Source organism: Lytechinus variegatus, chromosome 3, assembly GCF_018143015.1.
Source record: "Lytechinus variegatus isolate NC3 chromosome 3, Lvar_3.0, whole genome shotgun sequence".
In the NCBI taxonomy this organism is placed as follows: Eukaryota; Metazoa; Echinodermata; class Echinoidea; order Temnopleuroida; family Toxopneustidae; genus Lytechinus; species Lytechinus variegatus.
Window position 1 is genome coordinate 25,379,481 of NC_054742.1, and position 23,155 is coordinate 25,402,635.

At 35.2% G+C, this 23,155-nt stretch overlaps 1 protein-coding gene across 6 annotated transcripts in view; it reads right to left on the bottom strand.

The window, feature by feature from the left end:
- Positions 1-18,126, bottom strand: part of LOC121410598 — a 46,064-nt gene extending 27,938 nt beyond the window's left edge. Inside the window, exons 1-10 of one of the 6 annotated variants that reach the window (XM_041602796.1) lie at positions 17,920-18,126; positions 17,730-17,767; positions 12,215-12,304; positions 10,008-10,475; positions 7,532-7,727; positions 6,814-6,991; positions 5,363-5,530; positions 3,581-4,779; positions 846-977; positions 173-312 (exon numbers count right to left, since the gene is read on the bottom strand). In XM_041602796.1, coding sequence (XP_041458730.1) covers positions 173-312; positions 846-977; positions 3,581-4,779; positions 5,363-5,530; positions 6,814-6,991; positions 7,532-7,727; positions 10,008-10,475; positions 12,215-12,252 — 2,519 coding nt within the window. In that variant the 5' untranslated portion in view covers positions 12,253-12,304; positions 17,730-17,767; positions 17,920-18,126. Of the gene's footprint in view, positions 1-172; positions 313-845; positions 978-3,580; positions 4,780-5,362; positions 5,531-6,813; positions 6,992-7,531; positions 7,728-10,007; positions 10,476-12,214; positions 12,318-17,729; positions 17,768-17,919 lie in introns of all 6 variants that reach the window. The other 5 variants (XM_041602795.1, XM_041602793.1, XM_041602794.1 and 2 more) reach the window with 5 other exon arrangements.
- Positions 18,127-23,155: the final 5,029 nt, after the last annotated feature.

The window sequence follows — 23,155 nt, forward strand, 5'->3', positions numbered from 1 at the left end:
CTGATTAAGAAGTCAACAGGGATCTAAATGTTAGACATACATGTGGCCATAAAACACAGGTACTGATCAAAAATTCAATGATTGTCAAATTTACAAGTACTCTTTATAATGCAAGGCAATATCTCACACAAAATTTTAACCAAATATACAATGACAAAGACAGCATTCATACTTGTAATTTTCTTTATCAGCTCGGGCAATCTTTGATTTTGCTGCATTGAGTCTGCTCTCTGAATCTTTCAATTCCATGGTAGTCTTTCTTAATTCGTCAAGCTGTACAATTCCCTTGCTCGAGAGTTTGCGCTGGCAATCCTATAATTATGATTAATAGAAAATTAAGAACTTAAACAAAACAAATATATTGATATCCTTCACTTATTCAAGAGACATTCAAGCTACATTATGTAGTGCCTATTAGCAAATTGGAAATGTTCAGAATTAAGAGATTTTACATATCTTCACTAATACTAAAACTTACAAACACAACAAGATGATTTCAAACAAGTTACATAACGTTCAGTTCGGAGGAATTTTTCCCTTCTTAATCATTTCTTTTTCCTAGTTCTTTACTAGTAACATAAAAATCCACAATCCTTTTACTATTTTACCAGTATCTTTTTCAATGAAGATATCATATGAAAAAATCATGTCTCTGTAAAAAAAAAACAAAATACATTACAAGCTATATCACACAAATCATTTGAAAATAATGCTTAGAAAATATTAGAAAAATTATTCGAGTTACTAAGCTAGAGAGTCTGATAAGTTCTTTGTCATAAAAAGTTCTAGCAAATACTTTTAACTTGAAAGGCTTAAACACTTAAATTATATCAAACAATATTTACCGCCAAGTCTCTGGTAGTTTGGTCCAGTTTGCGTTTTATTTCTTTGGTTTCTGATGCATACTCCAACTTCCGTCTATCATACTTGTTAGACAGGTCTTCATAGTCATCAGCAAGATGTCTGCGTCTGCAAGACTTCAGTTTAAGGAATTACAGACATAGCATAGATTTATAATTCTAAACAGTACTGACATCTCTGGCTAAACTAGAACACTAAATTAACTAAAATTGAAGCTAAAATAAGTAATAAACTATCATAACATCTCAACCCTAATTTTAGTTAAAGGGTATTTTGATCTTGTCAGTCCCAGGGAGTGGGGGTGCAGGTCGCGCATTTGAGACAATATATGTGTGATGGTAGAATATGACGTAATCTACTAGGTTGCAAGTCGAAATTTCACCTAAAGTTTATACTTTAAATTTGTTCTACTATATGAATTAAAGGGATGGTTCGGGCTGAAAACATTTAAATTTAGATTTAAAAAACAAAGTAAAATTCCCTGAGCAAAATGCTGAAATTTCATCAAAATTGGACCATCCCTTTAGTCATGAGGATTCATGCATGAAATTAGAATTGAACTCTAAATCTTAACACCCTTGAACTGCAAAATTGTATTAGACTATGTGGGATTGATTCTCATCTAATGCAAATGAAAAGTGAATTGGCATCAAAATGCTTTTGGTTTTTTTATAAACGTTCTCCTGTCATTCATTGTTTTTATATTTCTCTTTTTTTTAATTGAAATTTTCAGTTGTCGTCAATAGATTTATGATTACAAAAAAAATCAAATTGGCTGACATTAATCACTGGAGGTAAAACTGTTATGAATTTTAGCCAGATACAGATTTTCCACTGCATTTGTACATGAAATCACGTTGATGAGCAATATTGGGTCACACATGCACATATATTATGCTACCAATTTTGTAACTGTGCATCCACGCTTCACAATAAACTTGTACATAACTTAAAACAAATAATCATAAAAATGACATGGTTCAGACCTCATTATTCTATTTTATCGCAAAAATAATACACGAGACTTATAAAGCGCCAAATCCACTCTGTTAAGTGCTCAAGTTGCATACAGAAATTAAGAAGTAAAAAGAAATGTTTTAAGGAGATTTTTCAAATCTGAGATACAATTTTTGATGTCTTCAGGAAATCTGTTCCATAGTATGGGGCACGCATGAGCAAAGGACCTTCCCCCCTTAAGTTTTTAAACTTTTAGAACCACAAGCAAACGAGATGTTGAAGAGCATAGAGACCTAGTGGGTATGTAATAATTGATAATAAAAAGATTGTATTGGGAAGCAGATCTATGAATGCAATGAAAGGCGCGCAAGAAAATCTTGAAAGTTATCCGATCCTTGATAGGGAGCCAGTGCAGCGAATTCAGAATTGGGGTAATATGTGGGAATTTATTTGACAATGTAACAATACAAACTGCATTTTGAAGCTTTCGAAGCTGTGATAACTATTTCTGGAGTAAATTGCACAAAAGTCCACTACAAAAATCAAGATGGGAGGAAATCAAGGCATGATAAAAAAATATATTCAGATGATGCACCCCACCCTCTCCTGTTAAAAGATTGTATTGATGCTATATCAGGTAAACCAAGCATCGTCTATGCTTTCATTAATAGGAGAATGAAACCCTTGAAACCAGCTGAATCCATATCAAAGAGAAAAAATAAAGAAACATATTGTTGAAAGTTTGAGGAAGATTGAATGAATAATAAGAAAGTTATGAGCATTTGAATATTGAGATCACTTATGCCATGTAAATCCTCCCATAGGCAATGCGACCAAGATCTGTGATGTCACGCACGTACAACTCCCTTATTACTTTAGTACTTATTTCACATATATTCTCACTTTTATAGAGTCTATCACAAGGTGAGGTGTTCTCTTTATGAGAGGACAAGTACAGAGGTTACACAACATTACATCATTGATGCATCGTTTGTCATATGATTAGAATGAGCAAAAAGAGATGTTTGGGGGTATATTTTCAGTGTCCAAAAGGGGAGAGTTGTTCATCTGTGACATCATAGATCTTGGTCGCATTGCCAATGGGAGGATCTCCATAGCATTAGTGATCTCGACATTAAAATGCTCATAACTCTTCTATTGCTAGTCCTATTTTACTCAAACTTATGTTGATCTTGTTCTTTGATTTTTCTGCTTTCACAAAAGCTAACTTGCTCCAAGAGTTTCATTCTCCTTTAATAGGTCAAGGGAATATAAATATGCCACAAATATAACTGAATTTTTTATGGAAACAGATAAGCTTTACAGCAAGGTGTTATTAAATCCATATAAATGAGGGAGTTTTGCTGCTATATCAGGCAATCTTATGCAACATCAACACATTATCATTACTTTAGTACTAAGTAATATGAAACCTATACAAATACATCTGGACTGCACATGTAAATACTAAAAATACCTGTATTTGGGTTCTTGTTGAAATCTAATGAAGATATGAAATAAGCATATGCTGATGATGTTGCACTATGAACTCTACAGTAGAGTCAAAACTATGCCACTAATGGTAACTGCCATGGCAACATTGCTCAACAGCCAATCATATCAAGGTTAAACAGATGCTAACATTGAAAACATCCCCTCCAACAGCCATCAGCACTTTAAAAGCAATATGCTCCTTCCAACAATATCAGAGGACTTTTTTTTTTATTAAATCAAGATTTTTTTAATGGAATTGGAAACCTACCTCTTTGTCCAAATCACGTGTAAGTTCTTCAATTCTTGGATCCTCTCCTGTTCCCACACGTCTACTGACAGTAGACACAGTAATAGTGTTGACTTTGCTGCTTCGTGTTTTGATTTCCCTGGTACACATCGCTTTGTGTGATTGTAAAGGTTTTGGTGTTTCAACACCAACACTCCTAACTGATTTTGATGATCCCGATTCCGTGCAACTGAATGACACACCCTCTTCTTCCGCACTTATGGAAATATTACTATAACTGGGTATATAACTGGGTATGTTTTGGTCTGTCTCTTGATCAGTGGTTTGGTCAGTCTCTTGATTGCCAGTACCTTCAAGTTGGGAGCTGGTGACCTTGGAGATTGCAAGATTGATCACTTTGGAAATCATATCAGACATCATGTCCTTTTTTACAGCATCTTCCTTTATGTTACCTGTTTCCACATCATCTTCAATGCAGTGTCCTGGTCTTTGCTCTTCATCTACTTTATCTGCATCCTCTTGGCCACTGCCCAGAGCATCTGTGAAGATATCACTCTTATCCTCAGCACTATCAGTACCTTCTACAGCTTTACGAATCTCCTCTTCTGTACCACTAACCTCAATATCCTCAAGGATGATGACATCATCTTCTGCCTGATGAAGAGACCCAGACCGATAAACCATCTCGGTGCTCCGTCCACCATACTCTTCTTCCTGGCTACTGCTATCGCTCTTCTCTTCCAAAGACTTCATATCTGTTGGTCCCTCGACATCTGATGGCCATGATCTGGCAGCATTCATATTATTCTCCCTACTGAGTGATGCAGGAGAATGACCCGACTGCTTTGTATTATGGGTTAGCACAGACTCTCGTCTCACTTCTGCCTCTGCTTCTTGAGCAATGGCTGACTCTTCCCAGTTCCAAGGAGTGGGGCTATCATTCTTTGGTGGGGAAGTCTTCACATTTTCTGTTCCAAGGGAAGGAGTACTTGTAAATACCAACTTCTTTTGAATTGTGTCATCTTTCTTTGGAGAAGATTCATTCTGTTCCTCTTCAATTACACTTGCAAACATGGTAGGGCTTGTTTTCTGTACTTTCATCAGATTTCCCTCATCTTTCTTCATAGGCAAATCATTCACTTCCTTTTCTGTTTTATTGCCACCAGTGGAAGGGCTTGTGAACACTAGTTTCTTTTGAGTTTCCTCAGGATCTTTTTTATCTGCATTTCATGTGAGAAAAGCAACAGAAATACAACAACCTCAGTGTAACCACATTTATACTTAGTAACTTTATGGAATGAGTTGATTTTAACAGGAGGGAAGTGCAATCCCAATAATTGTTTATCAAACATTATTATACACTAATATAAAATATTCAATTAAAGAGTTGTTCATTCATTGCACTAATAAAATAATAAATGAATAAATTAGTAGGAATATTGCAAGTGCAATTGATTACTTAGAACCCTGAATAAGTCACTAAAACAATATGTTAGTTAACTTCACAACCCTGATGACTATATACATGACATGACAAAAACTGTTAATTCCTTATTCATATAGATACGACATTGATGTTAAATCGATTTCACCGAGTTAGTGGTTCAATAATTACATTTCTAAAACTAATATTGACGTATTATGTATGTTTACCCTTCTATATGAAATACTAATATATTAATTTAATTAATATCAATACATATTTATTCTAATTTTATTTATTCATTAAATTATCAAACTATTATATCATTAAATCTTTAACATTGAATATATCAAGTGAACATTCATGTTCAATTATTGTACCTTTCTCTTCTAATTTTCTGAAATCTTCATAGTATCCACCTCCCATCTTTCCCTGGAGGGGTGTCATCTCCTTCCAATCTTCATCCTCCCCTGGGAGAGGGTCTAAAAGCCACCAGCCCTGCTTCTCCTCTCCCTCCCAATCTCCATCATCTTCTGATGATTCTGAACCTACAGGCAATATAGACCAGTCAATAAAATGACCCTAATGTAGAGTCTGAACCTGTCTGTACAGACTGGTTCCAATGTAAGCAGTGGTGATGCAAAGACACTGTAATAGGGGGGGGGGGGGGGGGGGGGACCTGTAGGTGACCTCATATGGTTTTTTTACAGCACTGAACTCTCCTTTTTGTAATCTTCTTCTTTCTATCTTCCCCCTTTTTTTTCTCCACCACTTGAAATATCATAAGGGGGAGGAAGCGATTGATATAAACCATTTATCAAATATAAATCATAAAATATAATAAAGAATAACACCAAGAACGGGCATTTCATATCAAAGAATTTAAAATTTAACAAGAATCAATTGCTGAAAAAATTTCACAGGCTCACTTTTGTAAGATGGAAATATTGGATGGTATAATTCACATTATTTTCCTTTGTAACAAAGCTTGCAACTGGCTGTAACCCTAAAAACACTGGGCCATTTTGACGTCCCAAGAAGGCAGGGGAGGTGATCTCAGCCGTCGACCAAAAATTGCTTTGAAAATCAGCATGCATATCAATTGCCCATGGTATAATCTTCAAAGTACACAATGGTCAACTAAAATTCTCTGGAAAAGAAACCCAATTAATTATGCTACTTTATGAACAACATCAAAGGTTTATTCTTATCAATTACATAAGGGTAAAAAAATGCTAATATTTTACTCACAGACTCTTTGTAAAATTGTGATCAAGTGTTATCTAAAAATAGCTGTATCACAATATTTTTCTTTTATATTTTTTTTTCAAAGTATGTTATTTCCTTTTTTCTGATTTTCTGTTTTTTATTGATTTTGATGGACATTTTTGGCAACTTTATGCTCATCATAAACAAAATTAAATGTACGTCAATCATGAGAACTATAATTTTGGCTTAAAACAGCATTTGCATTGGATGTGTACACAAATTCTCATTCTTGAGCAATTTTGGGTCTGACATGAATTTGTGAGATGTTGCAAAATTTCAGTACCATGTACCCTGGAGTCATAACTATGGTCTCAAAGTGTTGCACAAGACCTGAAGGAAAAACCTCATGGAATGATGTGGCACCAACTTTTCATCCTCCCATTCGTTATGGTTAATCATAAATCCATTAAGAAACCAAATGAAAAACAGTGCATAATGGAAATACTGAGAAGGGTGTGGACACTTAACATTATAAAAAGCAGAAAAATTGCTGCAAATGTGTATGAAGGTTAATTTTCAAAACACTGCATGCATGTTAGATTTAAATTGTTATTGCACTTACCATTGTCAATAGATGATTGTAATTTAGGTACATTCTTAGATTTGCTATCATTATCTAGATCCCATGTCTCATTGCCTACGGGAGATGGTGACTTCGATTTGAAGGAGATGGGGGATTTAGGTTTGGGTGCCACAGGTGAAGGACAAGGTTTCTTGCTTTGCTTTGGTTTATCTTCTGCCTGTTGATAAAATCAAATATGTTGATAAAACTAAATCAAATTGGACAACAAATGTTGGGAAAAGGTACATGTAACTGAAGTAACTGAACAGATATAAATTACTAAATGATACAAGCCTTTTTATGGCTTTTTTTGTGCATGCCTCATTTCCGTTCATTGTTTTGTTCAAATATATTGTTATAATTATGCGCCAACCATGCCATTATGCCACTATTTGTTCCAGTTATGTTCTGTTGATACCTTTATTTTTGTTTGTTATATTTTCTTTGTATATAAATTTTGTTCTCATTGTGTTCTTTTCAATGATTTTGGAAATAAATACTCATGTTTTTTCCCTTTCAATAATGATAAAATGACTAGTGGGGAATATTTGCCCCCATCTTTCAACCCCAAACAAAAACATTTAGGACTTTTTATTTGAAAACTTTCCTCCCAAACTTCTAAAAACTTCCCACAGGCGGAAAAAATGAAGAATATTGTTTACTTATTTTAAAATGGAGAGAAAAGGGGGTGACAAAAGTTGATAAGATTTGGTCATACCTCCTCTTCTTGCCATGCCAAAGAAACAACATCTCCATCGACCTTAAAGATGTCTCCCTGTCTGAAGAAGTCTTTCAGACCACCAAGGTACTTGATACCCTGGCGCATCCATGGTGACAATCCCATAAACACACTTAGAAGTCTGCTATCAGTCACTTCTATTGGTCCATGCTGCTGTAACACAACCCCAAACATGCTGGAGGGAAATGGAGGGAATAGATAAAATTTGTAAATGGTTGGGGTTTTTTTTTAATTGAGTGGGATAAGCTATTTTCTTACAGGAGATCAATTAACACAATCTTCAATTTTGTCAAAATGTGTATTAAAAAGGGACCCTTTTCTACAAGCATGCTGATTCTAAGATTTCCTCCATATTTCTGATTTATGCACTTCGTTCATGTAGCATATTAACTGGAAATGTTTGTCAGTTATATTTCCTATTAATAATATTATGTAAAGGCTGTTCAGCAATAATAATGTAATTACATTAAACTTTTGTAACATGTCAGATTTGTAGAAATAAAACCTAAAATGAAAATGATAGTGCCTTGTTTTTCAGAAAGGACAGTTGCTGGAAAGAAAAAAATCATTTAAAACATTGGAACATGGACTGTTCGAAAATAAGTGGATAAGTGCAAAGTGAGCATTCCAGGATTGTTGCATATTACAAGTGTTCTTACAGACAAAAACAATAAATGCTGAATTCTAGGCCCGTTTCGGGTAGACGTGTACACGCCCGGTCAAGTAAGTGCACGTGCATTAATAATAAATAATAATAATAATACACAACATTTATAGAGCGCTTTATACATAATGTTTCAAAACGCTAAGAAAAGAAAGAAATGATAAGAAAGTACGAATAGTATAAGACAATTAATTAGGATTATATAGTATACTACAAAAATAATGAAAGTAAGCATATCATTACCACAATTAATTAGAAATACAATATAGAAATAATCTAAACAGATACAACTTAAATACAAAAGATCGAAATCTGAATCAATTAAAATCATAAACTACTGAAATATTAAATACAATATGACTTGCGATACAATTTAACTGAGGGGTAAAATTACATGCAAACCAGTAAGGCAGGGAAGGATAGGATAACCAAAATTAAAAGAGGTGAGTTTTCAAGAGGGACTTAACCCTAAATCTCCCGGGGTATTTTGATTCTTGTCATTCCCGGGGGGGGGGGGGGGGGGCCATTATGGCCCCCCTTAAGACCTCGGCCGCCGATCGCGCGAGCGACGCAAAAATTTCCACCCTGGTAGTGTGCGTTGTAATCTACAAGGCTGTATGGTAAAATTTTCCAAAATAATGAGATTTTATTTTATATTAATTAATTATGCTAATTTATGCATAAATCATACTTTTTGCTCTAATTCACTAAATAAAGCTCCTAGAATGCTAATTTTTGGTAAAAATTTTCTTTGTAGCAATCTTAACAATCGTAATTCAAAAAAAATTTGGTTTGGAAATAAATTTCTTATGTATTTTATTGTTTTATAAATTTCTTATGTATTTCATTGTTTTTTACTTTTTGTTTTTTATTGTTTTTTCAATGGAAATTGTTCCAGACATAATTCTGATCATAAACAAGGCAAAATTAATAAAAGTTTAATCAGTAAAAGTAGAAATAATGATACATTTATGAATTTTGGCTAAATACGCAATTTGCATTGGATTTGTACATGAAATCACGTTTATGAGCAATTTTGGGTCTGACATGCACTTGCATAATGTTGCGTAATGTCGTAATCGCGTACCTGGGCGTCACAACTTTGGTCTCAAAATTTGCGCGAGACTTGAATGTAAAAAGTCAGTGAGCTGCGAGGTGAAAAAATTTCGCGCAGCAGATATATCGCGAAAATTGTTGAGGGGGGGGCCATTATGCCCCCCCCACGGAGAATTAGGGTTAAACAATTCTAATGACAATTCAATTCACAATTCTAATTGTGCTTTAAGTACATTAATTGTGCTTTAATCAAACCAGATCAAAATTGATCTAAAGGAAAATCATGAAGCGATTAACGTAAAATACATGTAAATCTTGATTTCATTAGTAATATTTCTTATCATAAAAATAGAACATTATTGAATTGTAATATTTCAACAATAATTTGCAAATGATAATCATTTATATGAATCTCGTGCTTGAAGTAAAACATTCGAATTTCATTTCCATTTTAATGACAGACATCAAGAATTGATAGGTGCACTTGTCTAACAAGAGTGTCGTTAAGTCAAGCACATAATACGCCCACCTGTACCGCTGAAAATGGAGTTATTGGTCAAGCAAGAAAAGAGGAAGGTGGCGACTTCACCTTTGACCTCCTTTGACCAAAAGAAATTTTTGAAATTGTACACTGTATTCAGTAACAAATGTTCATCAAATGTACACAAGAACTGAGCAAAAATTTCAGAATTCTATGGAAGGGACTGCTATTCTGTCAACTAGTAAAAGACTTACCGATATAGATCTTCTTTTTCAGATTTGTTGAGCTTCTTCTGGTCATCTATGGATGCTCCCTTGGGCGAAGGTGTTTGGGGGCCTGGGCGGAATAAAGGGGGAGGTGCAGGAGTGGAACCTTGGTGAGCATAGCCACCCATAGCCATACTGTGTGAAGGAGAAAGACCTGAAGATCTACCCCCTCTCTGAAAATTATCTTGTTGCATAACTGGACCTTGGCTGTCTTTATGTTGAGGAATATGACTGGGCAACATAGCACTGGGCATGAACTGTGGTTGAGGTGGAGGTGGTAGGTAAGCAGAGCGACACATTGGTGTCATCACAGGAACTGGTGCAAAGTTGGTAGGCAGCATTGGAGGAGGACCCAAAATGCCATGTTGGATGTTCTGTATAGTTCCTGGCCTATTTACCAGAGGCCCAGGTCCACATTGTCTTGAATTCACTTGGTTTGAATACTGCACAGGATACCTGGAATACATAATCCCAAAGATGAAGAATATCAATTCAACATTGTATGCTCATCTAGCACTTAAATACACCAGTAAATAAGCCCTGCAATTATAAGGAAGGAATGAACAAACAAGATGTTCAATTTAAAATGTCAGCTACATGTAGGTAGGAGGAATGAAAATTGATACCTTTGAATTACTTGAATAAATTTGTGAAGACCAAATGAAATGTACATTTACTATTGTAATTGTAATATCAACCATCACATTAATTAACAATGCAATTCAATTAACCAGCAAAGACAAACTGCAGGAAAAGCTTTGAATACTTTTTTAGAGACCTCCCTCCCCCCAAAAAAAATTCAAAAAAAATAGAAAATATGGTCAAATTAACAAGCAAATAATTATCCAAAAAAATGAAGGAAATGTTAAACCCAATATTTTTCAAGCAGGTGTAAGAATCCTTCACAGTTATATTTCACTTTTTGTAAAGACTCCTATTTTATATGATTAGTACTTGAGATTTCAAATCAATTTTCTTCACCCCTCAATAGACTGCCTTTGTCACATGCTAAACCTCTTTGATCTCACTAATGAGGTACCATCTTGTCTCACAATGAAGCTATTGACCTGGGAAGGAGGTGGCAGGCTTTGTGACCATTGACACACAGGAAAATACATCAGCTATTTATAGAGACAAATCACTTTACACCAATAACAAAAAGGGTCTTTCAAAGTAGGCCAAGAGTTTTTAAAATGGTAAAGAGTGAGGATAATCAGACATGAAAAGGGCTATTCATGTGGCCATAATTCAAATGGACTCCTCTATTTACCAAAGGATGTTTCATAAAGGAAAATAATTATGGTAACAAATATGCTAACAGGACTTAATCAGATTCAGTTTCCATGATTGACCATGCCTCAAAGTTACCATAATCACAAGTTAAAATGAAATGGGGCCCTAGGTCTCTGAGTGCACTTCCTTCTTTTATTCTTCATCCTATAACATGTTTCCACATTTACTTCATTTAATATTCAACTTACATGGGAAGAATGTAAATTCACAACTCATTACACCACAAAGAAGATACACTTATCTTCAGAGAAATTAGCATTTTTGTGATGCAGGAATCCTTCAAGCATCTTTTCACTACTTAACCATATATTTCATTATGACAAGAGCTGCTTTGAAAGACTCAAAGCACCTAGAATTCAAAGGCAAAATATTCTCCTTTTCAATGGCTTTTCTACATCCCCATTGTTTCAACTATGATGAAAACATTTGGTAAGAGAGACTGATACCCCTTTCATAAACCCAATTATGCGGCTAATAGCAGCATAATTTGGTCGTAAAATTGGAGGAGGACCAGAGTTATCCGCATTATTTTGATGCTGCTATTATCTGCATAATAGCAGCATCGGGACAAGATTTTGAGTTTATGAACGCATTTCTACATAATGTGGATAATTGCCATGGTGCAGTCACAAGGTCACCCTTTTCCAACACAACCGCATCGGAGGGGGCGTGTCCAGTTGTCATGACGATTATCCGCCTTTTTCAGGACGGGCGCTCATAAAAATAATGCGGCTTATTTTCGGAGTTTATGAACGTAATTTTTATTGAATTATCCACATTACTCTTAGGCGGCTAATTGGAGGATAGGTTTATGAAGAGGGTATGACTTAAGGGAAGGTGCCTACTAAAATGGATGAACATCTGTCTGGAGTCAGAAAGGAAGATCAAACTTTATCATTTACCCTTGGTTATGACTTGGAGGGCCTCCTGCAGGATACATATTTTGTTAGCTGTCCAGCAATGTGGTAGATGTCCTGATCTCTCTTCAATCCCTGATACAGTATACCAGACAAAACACTTTAGTTAAAGGTCAAGTCCACCTCAGGAAAATGTTGATTTGAATCAATAAAGAAAAATCAGACAAGCACAATCCTGAAAATTTCATCAAAATCGGATGTAAAATAAGAAAGTTATGACATTTCAAAGTTTCGCTTATTTTAAACAAAATAGTTATATGAACGAGCCAGTTACATTCAAATGAGAGAGTCGATGACGTCACTCACTCACTATTTCTTTTGTTTTTTGTTTGAATTATACAATATTTCATTTTTTACAAACTTGATGATTAGGACCTCATTGCCTGAAGCACAAAATGTTAAGATAATGGAATTCCACGTGTTCAGGGAGGAATGAAACTTCATTTCACATGACAATGACGAGAAAATAAAAATATTTCATATTTCATATAATAGAATACAAAAAAATAGTGAGTGAGTGATGTCATCAACTCTCTCATTTCGATGTAACTGGCTCGTTCATACAACTATTTTGTTGAAAATAAGCGAAACTTTAAAATGTCATAACTTTCTTATTTTACATCCGATTTTGATGAAATTTTCAATGTTATGCTTGTTGAATTTTTCTCTTTTTATTCAAATCAAGTTTTTGTTGGGATGGACTTGTCCTTTAAAGGTCAAGTCTACCCCAGAAAAATGCTGATTTGAATAAACAGAGAAAAATCAAACTTGTATTAGGATGAAAATTTCATCAAAATCAGATGAAAATCGGGGAAACACGCATCCGGTATAGATCATCTGGGCAATGAGGGGGAGGGGGTGGCACTGGAACCGAAAATTGAACCAATCTAAGCATTTTCAACAGCACTCGATTAGGATTTTTTACTTTTTAATTATGTTTTTATAAGTAAAAAAAAAATCCTCAATAGTATGGGGTGTTGTATACAGCCCCTTCCTCAAAAATAGGAAAAGGGTATCCCCCATTCCAGAATTCAGTTGTGTGTGTAAAGTCACTTTTAACGTTCAAGTCCATCTTAAGTTCCCAACTTATAAGTCAAGTCCACCCCAGAAAAATGTTGATTTTGATAAGTAGAGAAAGATCAAACGAGCATAATGCTGAAAAGTTCATCAAAATCGGATGTAAAATAAGAAAGTTATATTTACATGTAAAAGATTTGCGTACTTTACACAAAACAGTGATATGCACAATTCAGTGACCAGCAAATATGACCGTCAGGGATGACCTTCACTCAGTATTTCTTTTGTTTTTTGTTTGAATTATACAATATTTGTGTTTTTACATATTTGACAATAAGGACCAACTTGACTGAACCACATAGCATTAAAGATAAATTCCAGTATTGGTAACGATCTCAAAATGACTTTTTACAGAATCCAATATAATGACCACCCAAGTGTCTGTTTGTATAAATAAAAAATATGTGCCAAAGGATTCCGGAAGAAATTGTGTAATTGCTGAGGATTTCATGATTTCACAAAGATCAGTTTATGTAACTGTACCAGATCTAGATCCTCGATGATATACTGACAATTAAGCCTTGTTTTACAGACTTACTCATGAAATCAGTGTTTACTGCAACTACTGGTATTTCTCTTTAAACAATGCTAATTTCACAGATTCAGGGAGGAATTAAACGTTGTTTCACTAGACAATGATAAAATTAGAATATTTTGTATATTAAATAAAATACAAAGAAATAGTGAGTGGATGATGTCATCTGTCCCCTGATATGCATGCATACCTGTTATGTGAAAGTAAGCAAAACTTTAAGATGTCATCTATCTTATTTTTTACAACCAATTTTGATGAAACTTTCAGTGTTATGCTTGTTGGATTTTTCTCTTTTTATTCGAATAAATTTCTACATGTACATGTAGTTGTGGTAGACTTATCCTTTCAATTTCATAATAACATGGAATCCAACTTGAAGGAGTGGTAAAAAAAAAATCTTCTTTGTTAGAGGACTCCAATCTCAAAATTCCCTCAAGTTTGTACTGAAAGCAAAATGATTGAATATTGATCTGACACTGATTAGTTAGTGTCAATTTTCGATGAGTAAAGAGACTGACTCATAGTTCACTCATGATTTCCAGTGAATTACAGTGTATTCATGAAATGGAAACTACATATCTCTTCACAAACATAGGAGAAACTTCTTGTGAGTATATTCTCACCATGAAAAAAACTCAATATGACCAATATCTTTTTTCTTAATTGATTCAGTTTATCATTCATTTAAATCAAAACCCACAATGGATATTACAATTCATGATATTTAATGTAATTCAAAACTATCAACTCATGTTAACATCAATTTTATGGAACAAAATGTCTATTTGCTGAATATAAGGATATTAAAACACCCAGAACCTGAAGTTGAAAAAGAATACCATTTTCAAATTTTGACACACATTTTTCACAATTTCAAGACCTGATTGGAAACAGAATATTAAAATATACTAATATAAACTTATAAGGTACAAACTACAACTTAGTCCCAACATGACCAAGTTCATCAACCCTTTATGACCTTTGACCTTGGACATGAGACAAAACTGGCACAGGATGTTAAGTGATACTTATACCGTGTTTACACATTGACTCGGCTCGGGTGTTGAATCCGCGAGCCGGGTTGAACACTGCGAAGAAGGGATCAGAGATCGCGTTTATACGTACATATAAAAAGGCGAGTTCAACACGGCTCGCGGATCTCGAACGGAAGAAGAATTATGACGTCGCAAATTAAAAGGGGGAAATTCACCGCCAGAATCGAATCTTGTCCGTGCGAACAACAACAATGCCAAAAGTGAAAGCGCGCGCAGTGACCTGGTCAAGAGTTCGACACGGCTTTCTGTTTACACACGAAAAAATTGCCGAGTCTGACTCGGCTCGCGGGTTGAAACCTACGATTTTGGCGGATCAAAAAAGCCGTGTTCGACACGGCTCGCGGATCACACTGATCGCGTTTACACAGCATAAAATTGCCGTGTTGAGCACGGCTCGCGTGTCGAACCCCCGAGCCGTGTCACTGTGTAAACACGGTATTAATTGCTCTTATAAATGTCAAGTTTTGTGAACTAGAACCATAAGCTTTCAAAGTTATGATGGAAATCCAACAATTACTCCCATCATGACCAAAGTTCATCGAGCCTTAACAACCTTTGATATTGGTCACGTGACCCCCCCAAAAAGATGGATATTCAGTGATACACCTTTACCCTTATGTCCAAGATTCATGAACTAGATCTATAAACTTTCAGTAATAGCGAAATCTCAAAACCTTTTTTTTAAACAAGCACACACCTATAACTTAAGATCTGATAGAAGAGATGAAAGAAAAGAAATAGAAAAAATAAATATAAATATATGAGAATTGATAAAGGACAATAACTTAACAAAAAAGAATTACAGAAAAGAACAGAAAAACAAAGAAATACATAAGATTTGATAAATGAAAAGATGAAAGAATCGAAATAAAAAATACATGAAATATTAAGATAAAGGAATATAAACAAAGAAATACTAGAACAAAAAATACAAAGGAGGAATTGATGGAAGACTGAGAATAAATCAATGGGCAAGAAATGATTGAGCATGCATTTTTCGACATGAGGCTTGCTGTGACATTTGTTTATGATTTATATCTCTAGAGTCATTACATTTCTCAACTCACGTTTTGAGCTACACAAACTGCTTATTGCATGAAGAGTTAGGGTGTGAAAAGAGCCCAAAATTATCAACGACAGCTCATGTTCTGATAAAGAATTTCATCTTAAGTTTGGTCGTCTGGTGTCACACAGAGTGAGGTACTGTGTAGATCTAAACAGGGTAATTACTTCTTCTGATAGGACTAGAATTAGTCTCTATCATGGTTGGGCTCAAATACAAGATAATTGAACAATTAAAAGATTAATTACACTTTTTAGTAATTGTAATTGAAAAAATGCAAGCAACTTAAATTACTGTCAGTTACTTTACAATAAACTTATTTAATTCATGTCTTAGTTTCATGACCTTTTTCATGTCAACTGCTTCAGCATCAAAGAGAGTACAACAGCCAGAATGCATGCTCTTTACCTTAACACTTCATCTTGTCAGTTTCTATGTAACTGAGAATTATGTTGAAATTATGTTTGTGGACGGTCCTTATCTAAAAAACTAGCCAATATCTTTAAAATCTTACTTCATCAACGTAAAAAGTGACCTAATATTACCGTTAAGCACAAGTTTCTTTAGGATGAGTTCAGTACATGTATTCAAAAAATATAGACAAAAGGTTGGCAAATCTCCACCAAAACTTTGGTCCACGAAGTTAGGTCCAACTTTTTCAGAACGGTTTTCCAGCACAGCGCGCATTTGTCAATCAGAATAGAATTTTTAGATCGCGATACCGCCAAAACCCCAGCCTTGACCTACTTCACATTTTCAATCAATGATTTTATAGATCAGGATCTTGCCGTCAAAGTGGTAACCATTTATTGAATTGGTTTTGTATAAATTGTGAATATTTTGTGAACAAATTTAGGCCTGATGAATATTTTTGAAATCTCCGTGAAGTTTGGACACCCCATCATAATTGAAAAAGGAATTGAGCTCAACTCTATAACAATACATGTAGACTAGATAGGTTCTAATTGCAACTTAGAAGTCTGGATTAAATCTAGTCTTTGACATGGCCTAGAAATATATAGAAATGATTAGGCCAAACTTTTTAGACAAATTTAATCTAGATCTAGGCCATACTAATTTACAAAGTTCAACAAAACTATCATTAATGAGAATGATTGTTCGATTAGTCCAACGTCGGAATTCTTTCACAGATTTTTCAGAACCAACCCGTCACAAAGCTAGATCCAGGACTCAGGAGCTAACGGCCCGTAGATCACAACAACTTGAACAAGTTTGTCATGTCTGTGACCTTGAATGAAGTTGAAGACTGCTGAAACTAGTAGTGAGAAAGTCCTCGCCGGTTTAAACTTGTATTAAGCTTTTTTGGGGGGTGAGGTGTCCAGACACTTTATAATTTTGAAGCCTTCTTTTTGTCTTTAGGCCTAGATTACATTAAAAATATGCATTAAATTGTAACGTTAGTAATCATCTTCTATTTTGTTCTTTACAATATTTCATAACATTTTGTAGTAAAATTAAACTTCGCTTGTTAATTTTTCCATAGGGGGCCTAGGACTTTCTAAAATCAATAATCCGGACAAACAACTGGGTCCTAGTACACCCGTACCGTATGCAATCACACATGTTAATGTTTGGACCTCATTGGTCCTCCTAGGCTATAGTATAGGACTAGGAGGAGTGGATTATTTTGACAAGCGAGTGACAATATCATTTTCAAACCAAAAACTCCCCAAAAACTAAAGAATCTAACTTTTATTAACTGTTAGCTTGGTTAGTATATACTGATACGGTACAAGCACCGATACTTACTTTTTAGTTTGGGCTGTTTATTTCATGATTTGCTTTTCCTAAAGGCAAAGCCACGATTGGTGTCAATGGCACACACAAGAGAGTGGATAAGATGATGAAAATTTTGATACAGGATTTCAGCCAACTAACTTACGAATACTACCGGTATATTACTCGCAAATTCTAATCGCTCACCGTATACGGTACTTACAAGGGATTCGTTCTCTTTTCTTCTGCTGCTACATCTCGTTGAAAAAAGGGCGCATGATTCAGTTTTACCCGGTACCCATAGTCTAGACTAGAGTTAAATACGTGTTTAGGTTTATAACTCTATGGTTTCCTTTACCCATAGAGTTAAATACGTATTACCCCGGCCCCGCGCGCCGCGGCCCACGTGCGAAAGAAAGTGAGAAAAGATGACGTTCGCAGATTCGGGCTGGGGTATACCGGAACCCGATACCGGTACTGTCCTGTAACTGCGTACTAGCTGCGGGGCCCACCCCCCCCCCCCCATTGGCGGAGCAAAACAAAAGAAAAAATAAGGAAAGAAAGGAAAGAAAAAAGGAAAGAAAAGAAAGGCGAAAAAGGAAGAGGAGGAAGACGAGTGAATAAAATAAGATGAGAGGAAGACTTGAAAAAAAATCTTTCATGTCACTATATAAAATTTTCGCTTCCGCTTCGCGCTTGCATTGCCTGTTAGGTGATTCACATATCTTGTTCAACATGGAGCTTAAATATCAAGTTTGGAAGTCAATATACAGACATATTTCTCCTCGGAAATCGACATTTCATTATTTATGTGATTTACAAATTGATTTTTTTTAAAGTGCTCTGTAAAAATGTCAGTTTTATGGTCTGAATATTAACATTTTCGGCTCGCGCTGCGCGCTCGCGAATTTTGATTTGTAAGGTACCTATTATTTTCATGTATTTCATAAAGTTTTCATAACTTAGGTCTGAATGTAAAAACGTATCAGCTACCGGTGCCATGCTTGCATTTTGATTGGCGGGTATATAGATCTCATTATTGATCATATACTTAAAATCCCCTTTTCATGACAGTTTATCAGAGATTTCGGCTCGCGATTAGCGCTCGCATTAATGCTGGTTAAAAATATATCAACTGATTACTGATGCATCCTATATATTCATGATAATAAAGGTGCTTGAAATGTACAGCAGGCCATAATATCATCAGATTCCGCCCCCTCGTTATGTATTAATAAATAAGATATAAATTTAATTATTAAATTGTCCCTTTTGTTTAAACTCGAGCTTAGCAAGTGAAATAGGAAGAAGTCATCATATTCATAATGATAACACGTCCTAAGGATGTCCCGGTCATATGTCTCAAAGTAATACTAATGAAAAATATGAGCTCTTTATTAAGTGCGATTTATATCCACCTTACAAATTTCCTACAAAGTGCTTGAAATATAAAGCTGAAATTGACACCTTTTTTCAGATCGGAATATTAAATATTTTAAGCTCGCGCTTCGAGCTCGCTTTTGTGATTTTCATGACTGGGGTATTTAGAATACCCAGATTATAGGTCTAAATCTGAAACAAGCGCGCATGTTCATTCAGTTATCCAGTTTCAGATCACAATATCACAAATTTTGTGCTCGCCCTTTGTGGTCGAATTATTAATGTAGGAAGATCCCCTCTTTCTCATTCTATTCATGATTTACAAAACATGAATTTAGTCCCGTTCTAGGACTAAATCTCGATTTTTTTCCCCAGCTGGCATCAGTTGCATAGTTTTCTCATCTTTTCACGATTTCAAAAATTGATAAAACTTTTGACATTTTCCATTCTTCATGTAGAAGTGTCAAAAATTTTCAGCTCGTGCTTCGCGCTCGCATTATTTGATTGTTGAAATATGTAACGTCTTCATGGCCAAGTGCAAGCAGCCCTTAAAAGGCACTTTTCGATCAAGTCAAAACGTATACAAACATTTTCTGCTCGCGATTTGCGCTCGCATTGTTAATGTAAAAAGATCCCCTCTTACTCATACCTTTCATGATTTACAAAACATGAATAGACGGTGTCCCGTTCTAGGTCTAAATCTCGAAATTTTGCCTTCGCGCTTCGCGCTCGCATCATTTGTTTAGTTATATAGCTATCCTCTTCACAATTACAAAAAATGTAAAATAACGACGAGATTATTTTCTGGCAATTCTCATGTACAATTAAGTGTATAAGGGGCGTTGCCCCTCCCCGCTTATCAAATGAAATCGAAATGTACTTCGATCGCCATGGCATGAACACTAGGAATGCAAATTCACTAAATGTAGTATTACCCAAACCTAATATATCCCTATTTAAACAATCCTTTAAATATGCCGAAGCAGTAACTTGAAATTAACTCCCGGAAGACATCCAGAATGCCATTTCTGTTGAAAGTTTCAAACATCATTACAAGAAATTTCGCTTAAATCTATTCTAATTAACAATTATTTAACTGTTCTACTTTGATCCGTAGTCTTGATACCATTAGCATGGTTGCCAAATAAGACACATCTATGTGTCTGAATTTCCTATGTGTATCAATATTGTTACGACTCTTTAAACTGAGAACCATTCCTGTCTTGATATCGATGTATAAAACCTCGTTCTTTTTCCTTCACTTCTTTATCTTACTATGAGATAAATCTTGCTAATTGTTCCTTTTTTCTGATGTTTCATTTTTAGCATTATTTGGTTTTTAATTTTGCTGTATATAATTACATGTATTCCTCATTATTTGTAATCTTTCCTTTTAATATATGTATATATTTTTTTAAGCAGGACCATTATGTGAAACAGCCTGCGAGCTGATTAATGTTTTATCCTGTTGAAAGATGTTTTAATAAATAAATTAATTAAAATTTTCCATTCTTTATGTAGAAATGTCGAAATCTTTCAGCTCGCGCTTCGCGCTCGCATTATTTGATTGTTGAAATATGTAACGTCTTCATGGATAACTGCAGTCTTTAACAGGTATATAGGCCTATCTTTTCGATCAGTTCGAAACGTGTATCAAAAATTTCTGCTCGCGCTTCGCGTTTGTAGTAATTATTTAGTTGCAGGTACATCTTTTTCAGGATAAAAACTGTGCCCAAAATGTGCAAATTTTAGGAAAAAATATATACAATTTGAAAAAAATTGCTCGCGCTCGCATTATAAAATAAAGATTATTATATTTATGTTGATTTACAGGAATAAAGCTAAGAAGAGACTTATACATGCATATAGGACTATACCTTCTTTAAAGAAACAAACAAAAAAATCATCTTCGAGCGGCCGATCGGGGAAAATATGGCTGAAAAAAATCCGCCCCCCCCCCCATAGGCGAAGGCTGGATACACCCCTGGAGTGGATACCATGTGCGACCAAAAACACGTTAAAAGGATGTCTTTTTCAAGATAGGGCACGTTACGGACGTAACGTAATAATAGGGCATCAAAAACATAAAATAATGAAAAAAATGGTATCTATTTTCGCCAGGAAAGCTGTACGTGCTTAGGGTCAATTTAGAGAGAGTGCAAAAAATGTTTTATAAAGGATCTACTTTTGGTCCAAGGGTCAAGACCACGTGTTTAGAGTAGACGAGATGTGTGAGGTGGGGCATGCACTAAACCCAATGGTGTAGGTAAAGGTAACTGACCGACGACCGACGTCCGTGACATAAATAAAAATATCGCTGTATACTTGTTTAGGGGGTCAATTCAGGGAATACTTGCCATCCGACTTGCCAAGAGTATCGTTTTGTTTCCAATACTTGTTAAGGGTAGGGTTTCGAGTTTTACACGCCAATACCGTCTTGATATTATAAGGACGGCATTTTCAGAATATGGAAAATACGCCGCACATTGGGCCGGGGCGAAACAAAAGTGCCCCAAAAGTAATTTTGGGAAATTTCAGATTTTTAATTTTTTTATGCCCCGCTGAAAGACAACACTTTGAAGAATACTACAGCAAAATATTTCATTCCAGAATTTGCATAAAGATTGTTAATTTCCTACCTCAAATCGTAGTGACATGCAAAATGTGACGTATATGACAGTTGAAAAACGGGCCATTTCCCAGGAGGTTTTTCATGTAGGAATCTGAAATGGCTCCCACTTAATCCTGATATATTCTTTTTTTTTCGTGTGAAAGGGTTCAAAGTAGATAAAAGACACATTTCAAGAGGTTTGTAGCAACCGCGTAGACAGGATTTCATTTTGGAGGGGGCGGTAAATGCACGCGAAGCGTGCCAACACTTACAGAGCGCGCGAAGCGCGCTCCCTAGGGGGTGGGTGCAGGGAGGGGGAGTTTCCCCCTCCCGCACGAAGCGCGAAGCTTTTAGCGTTTCATAAATTAAAATGAAAAGGAGCCGTTTCTCTTGTCTCTAGTACCTCCAATTCGGTTGACTATATTGCGATTTTGAACCTTGTTTTCAAAAGTGATTGTGAACGCACAAAAGAGGTATACAATGGAGGAAACTAAAATGATAATAACTCCGCGTGAAGCGCGGAAGCTAAAGTGTTTTATCAATTTTTCTTGCCATAAAAAGGGTCCCGAGAAAAGGGTATTCTCACAGATATATTGAAACTTTCTTTGGAAAGATCAGATTTGATTACAAACAATTTAGCATCACTAGTGCATATTTTTAACTCGCAAAACAGAGGAGAAGATTGGTATAGAGGAAGATATTCCTACCCGCGCAGAGCAATGAAACTCGGAAATTTCAAAGGGCGGACGTTTCATCAAATGTAGATATCTCTAATACCCAATCGTCTCTAATTCAATTGATTTTCTAAGATTATTGAACTTCATTACAAGGAAAATAGTGCGCATAAAGTTGAAACTTCTGTGATTTATTGAAATTATCTATCTATATAATAAAGGATGATTTATTTTTTTGACTTATCCTGAAGCGCTTCATTTTGAACATAAAGAAACTTAAGTGTCATTCAAAATTTCAAACTGAGGGCGCAAAACAGAACAGGAGATGAATGTATACAGGGAAATGACATGAAGTTTAATACAATTTGATAAAAAAATATTGTACTTTTTTATTTAATACGACACGAATTCCATACCTTCCTCTTTTTAAATTAGGAACCTGTTTGCCCCCAAATTATGGTTGTTTATAGTAATGAGCTGAAAAGCGGGAGAAGCTGACTTTATGGAGGTGACGGCAGAAACTGATATAAAGATTTTACCCGCTCGGAGCCGACCAAACCAGAAGTTGCGCGATCAATTGAAAAAAAAAGATATACTTCATATATTTACTTCGGCCTAACCTTACTCAAATTCATGCCCTAATGTATACAATTTTAACTTTAACTGGCAAGAAGCACATAGCTGAGGTGGAAAAACAGGGTTAGAGAAAAGGTGGGGGAACAATGGAGAACTTCAATATTGTCATTTAACCGCGAGCAGCGCAGAAGCAAAATTCACATATGAATTTAAAGCAA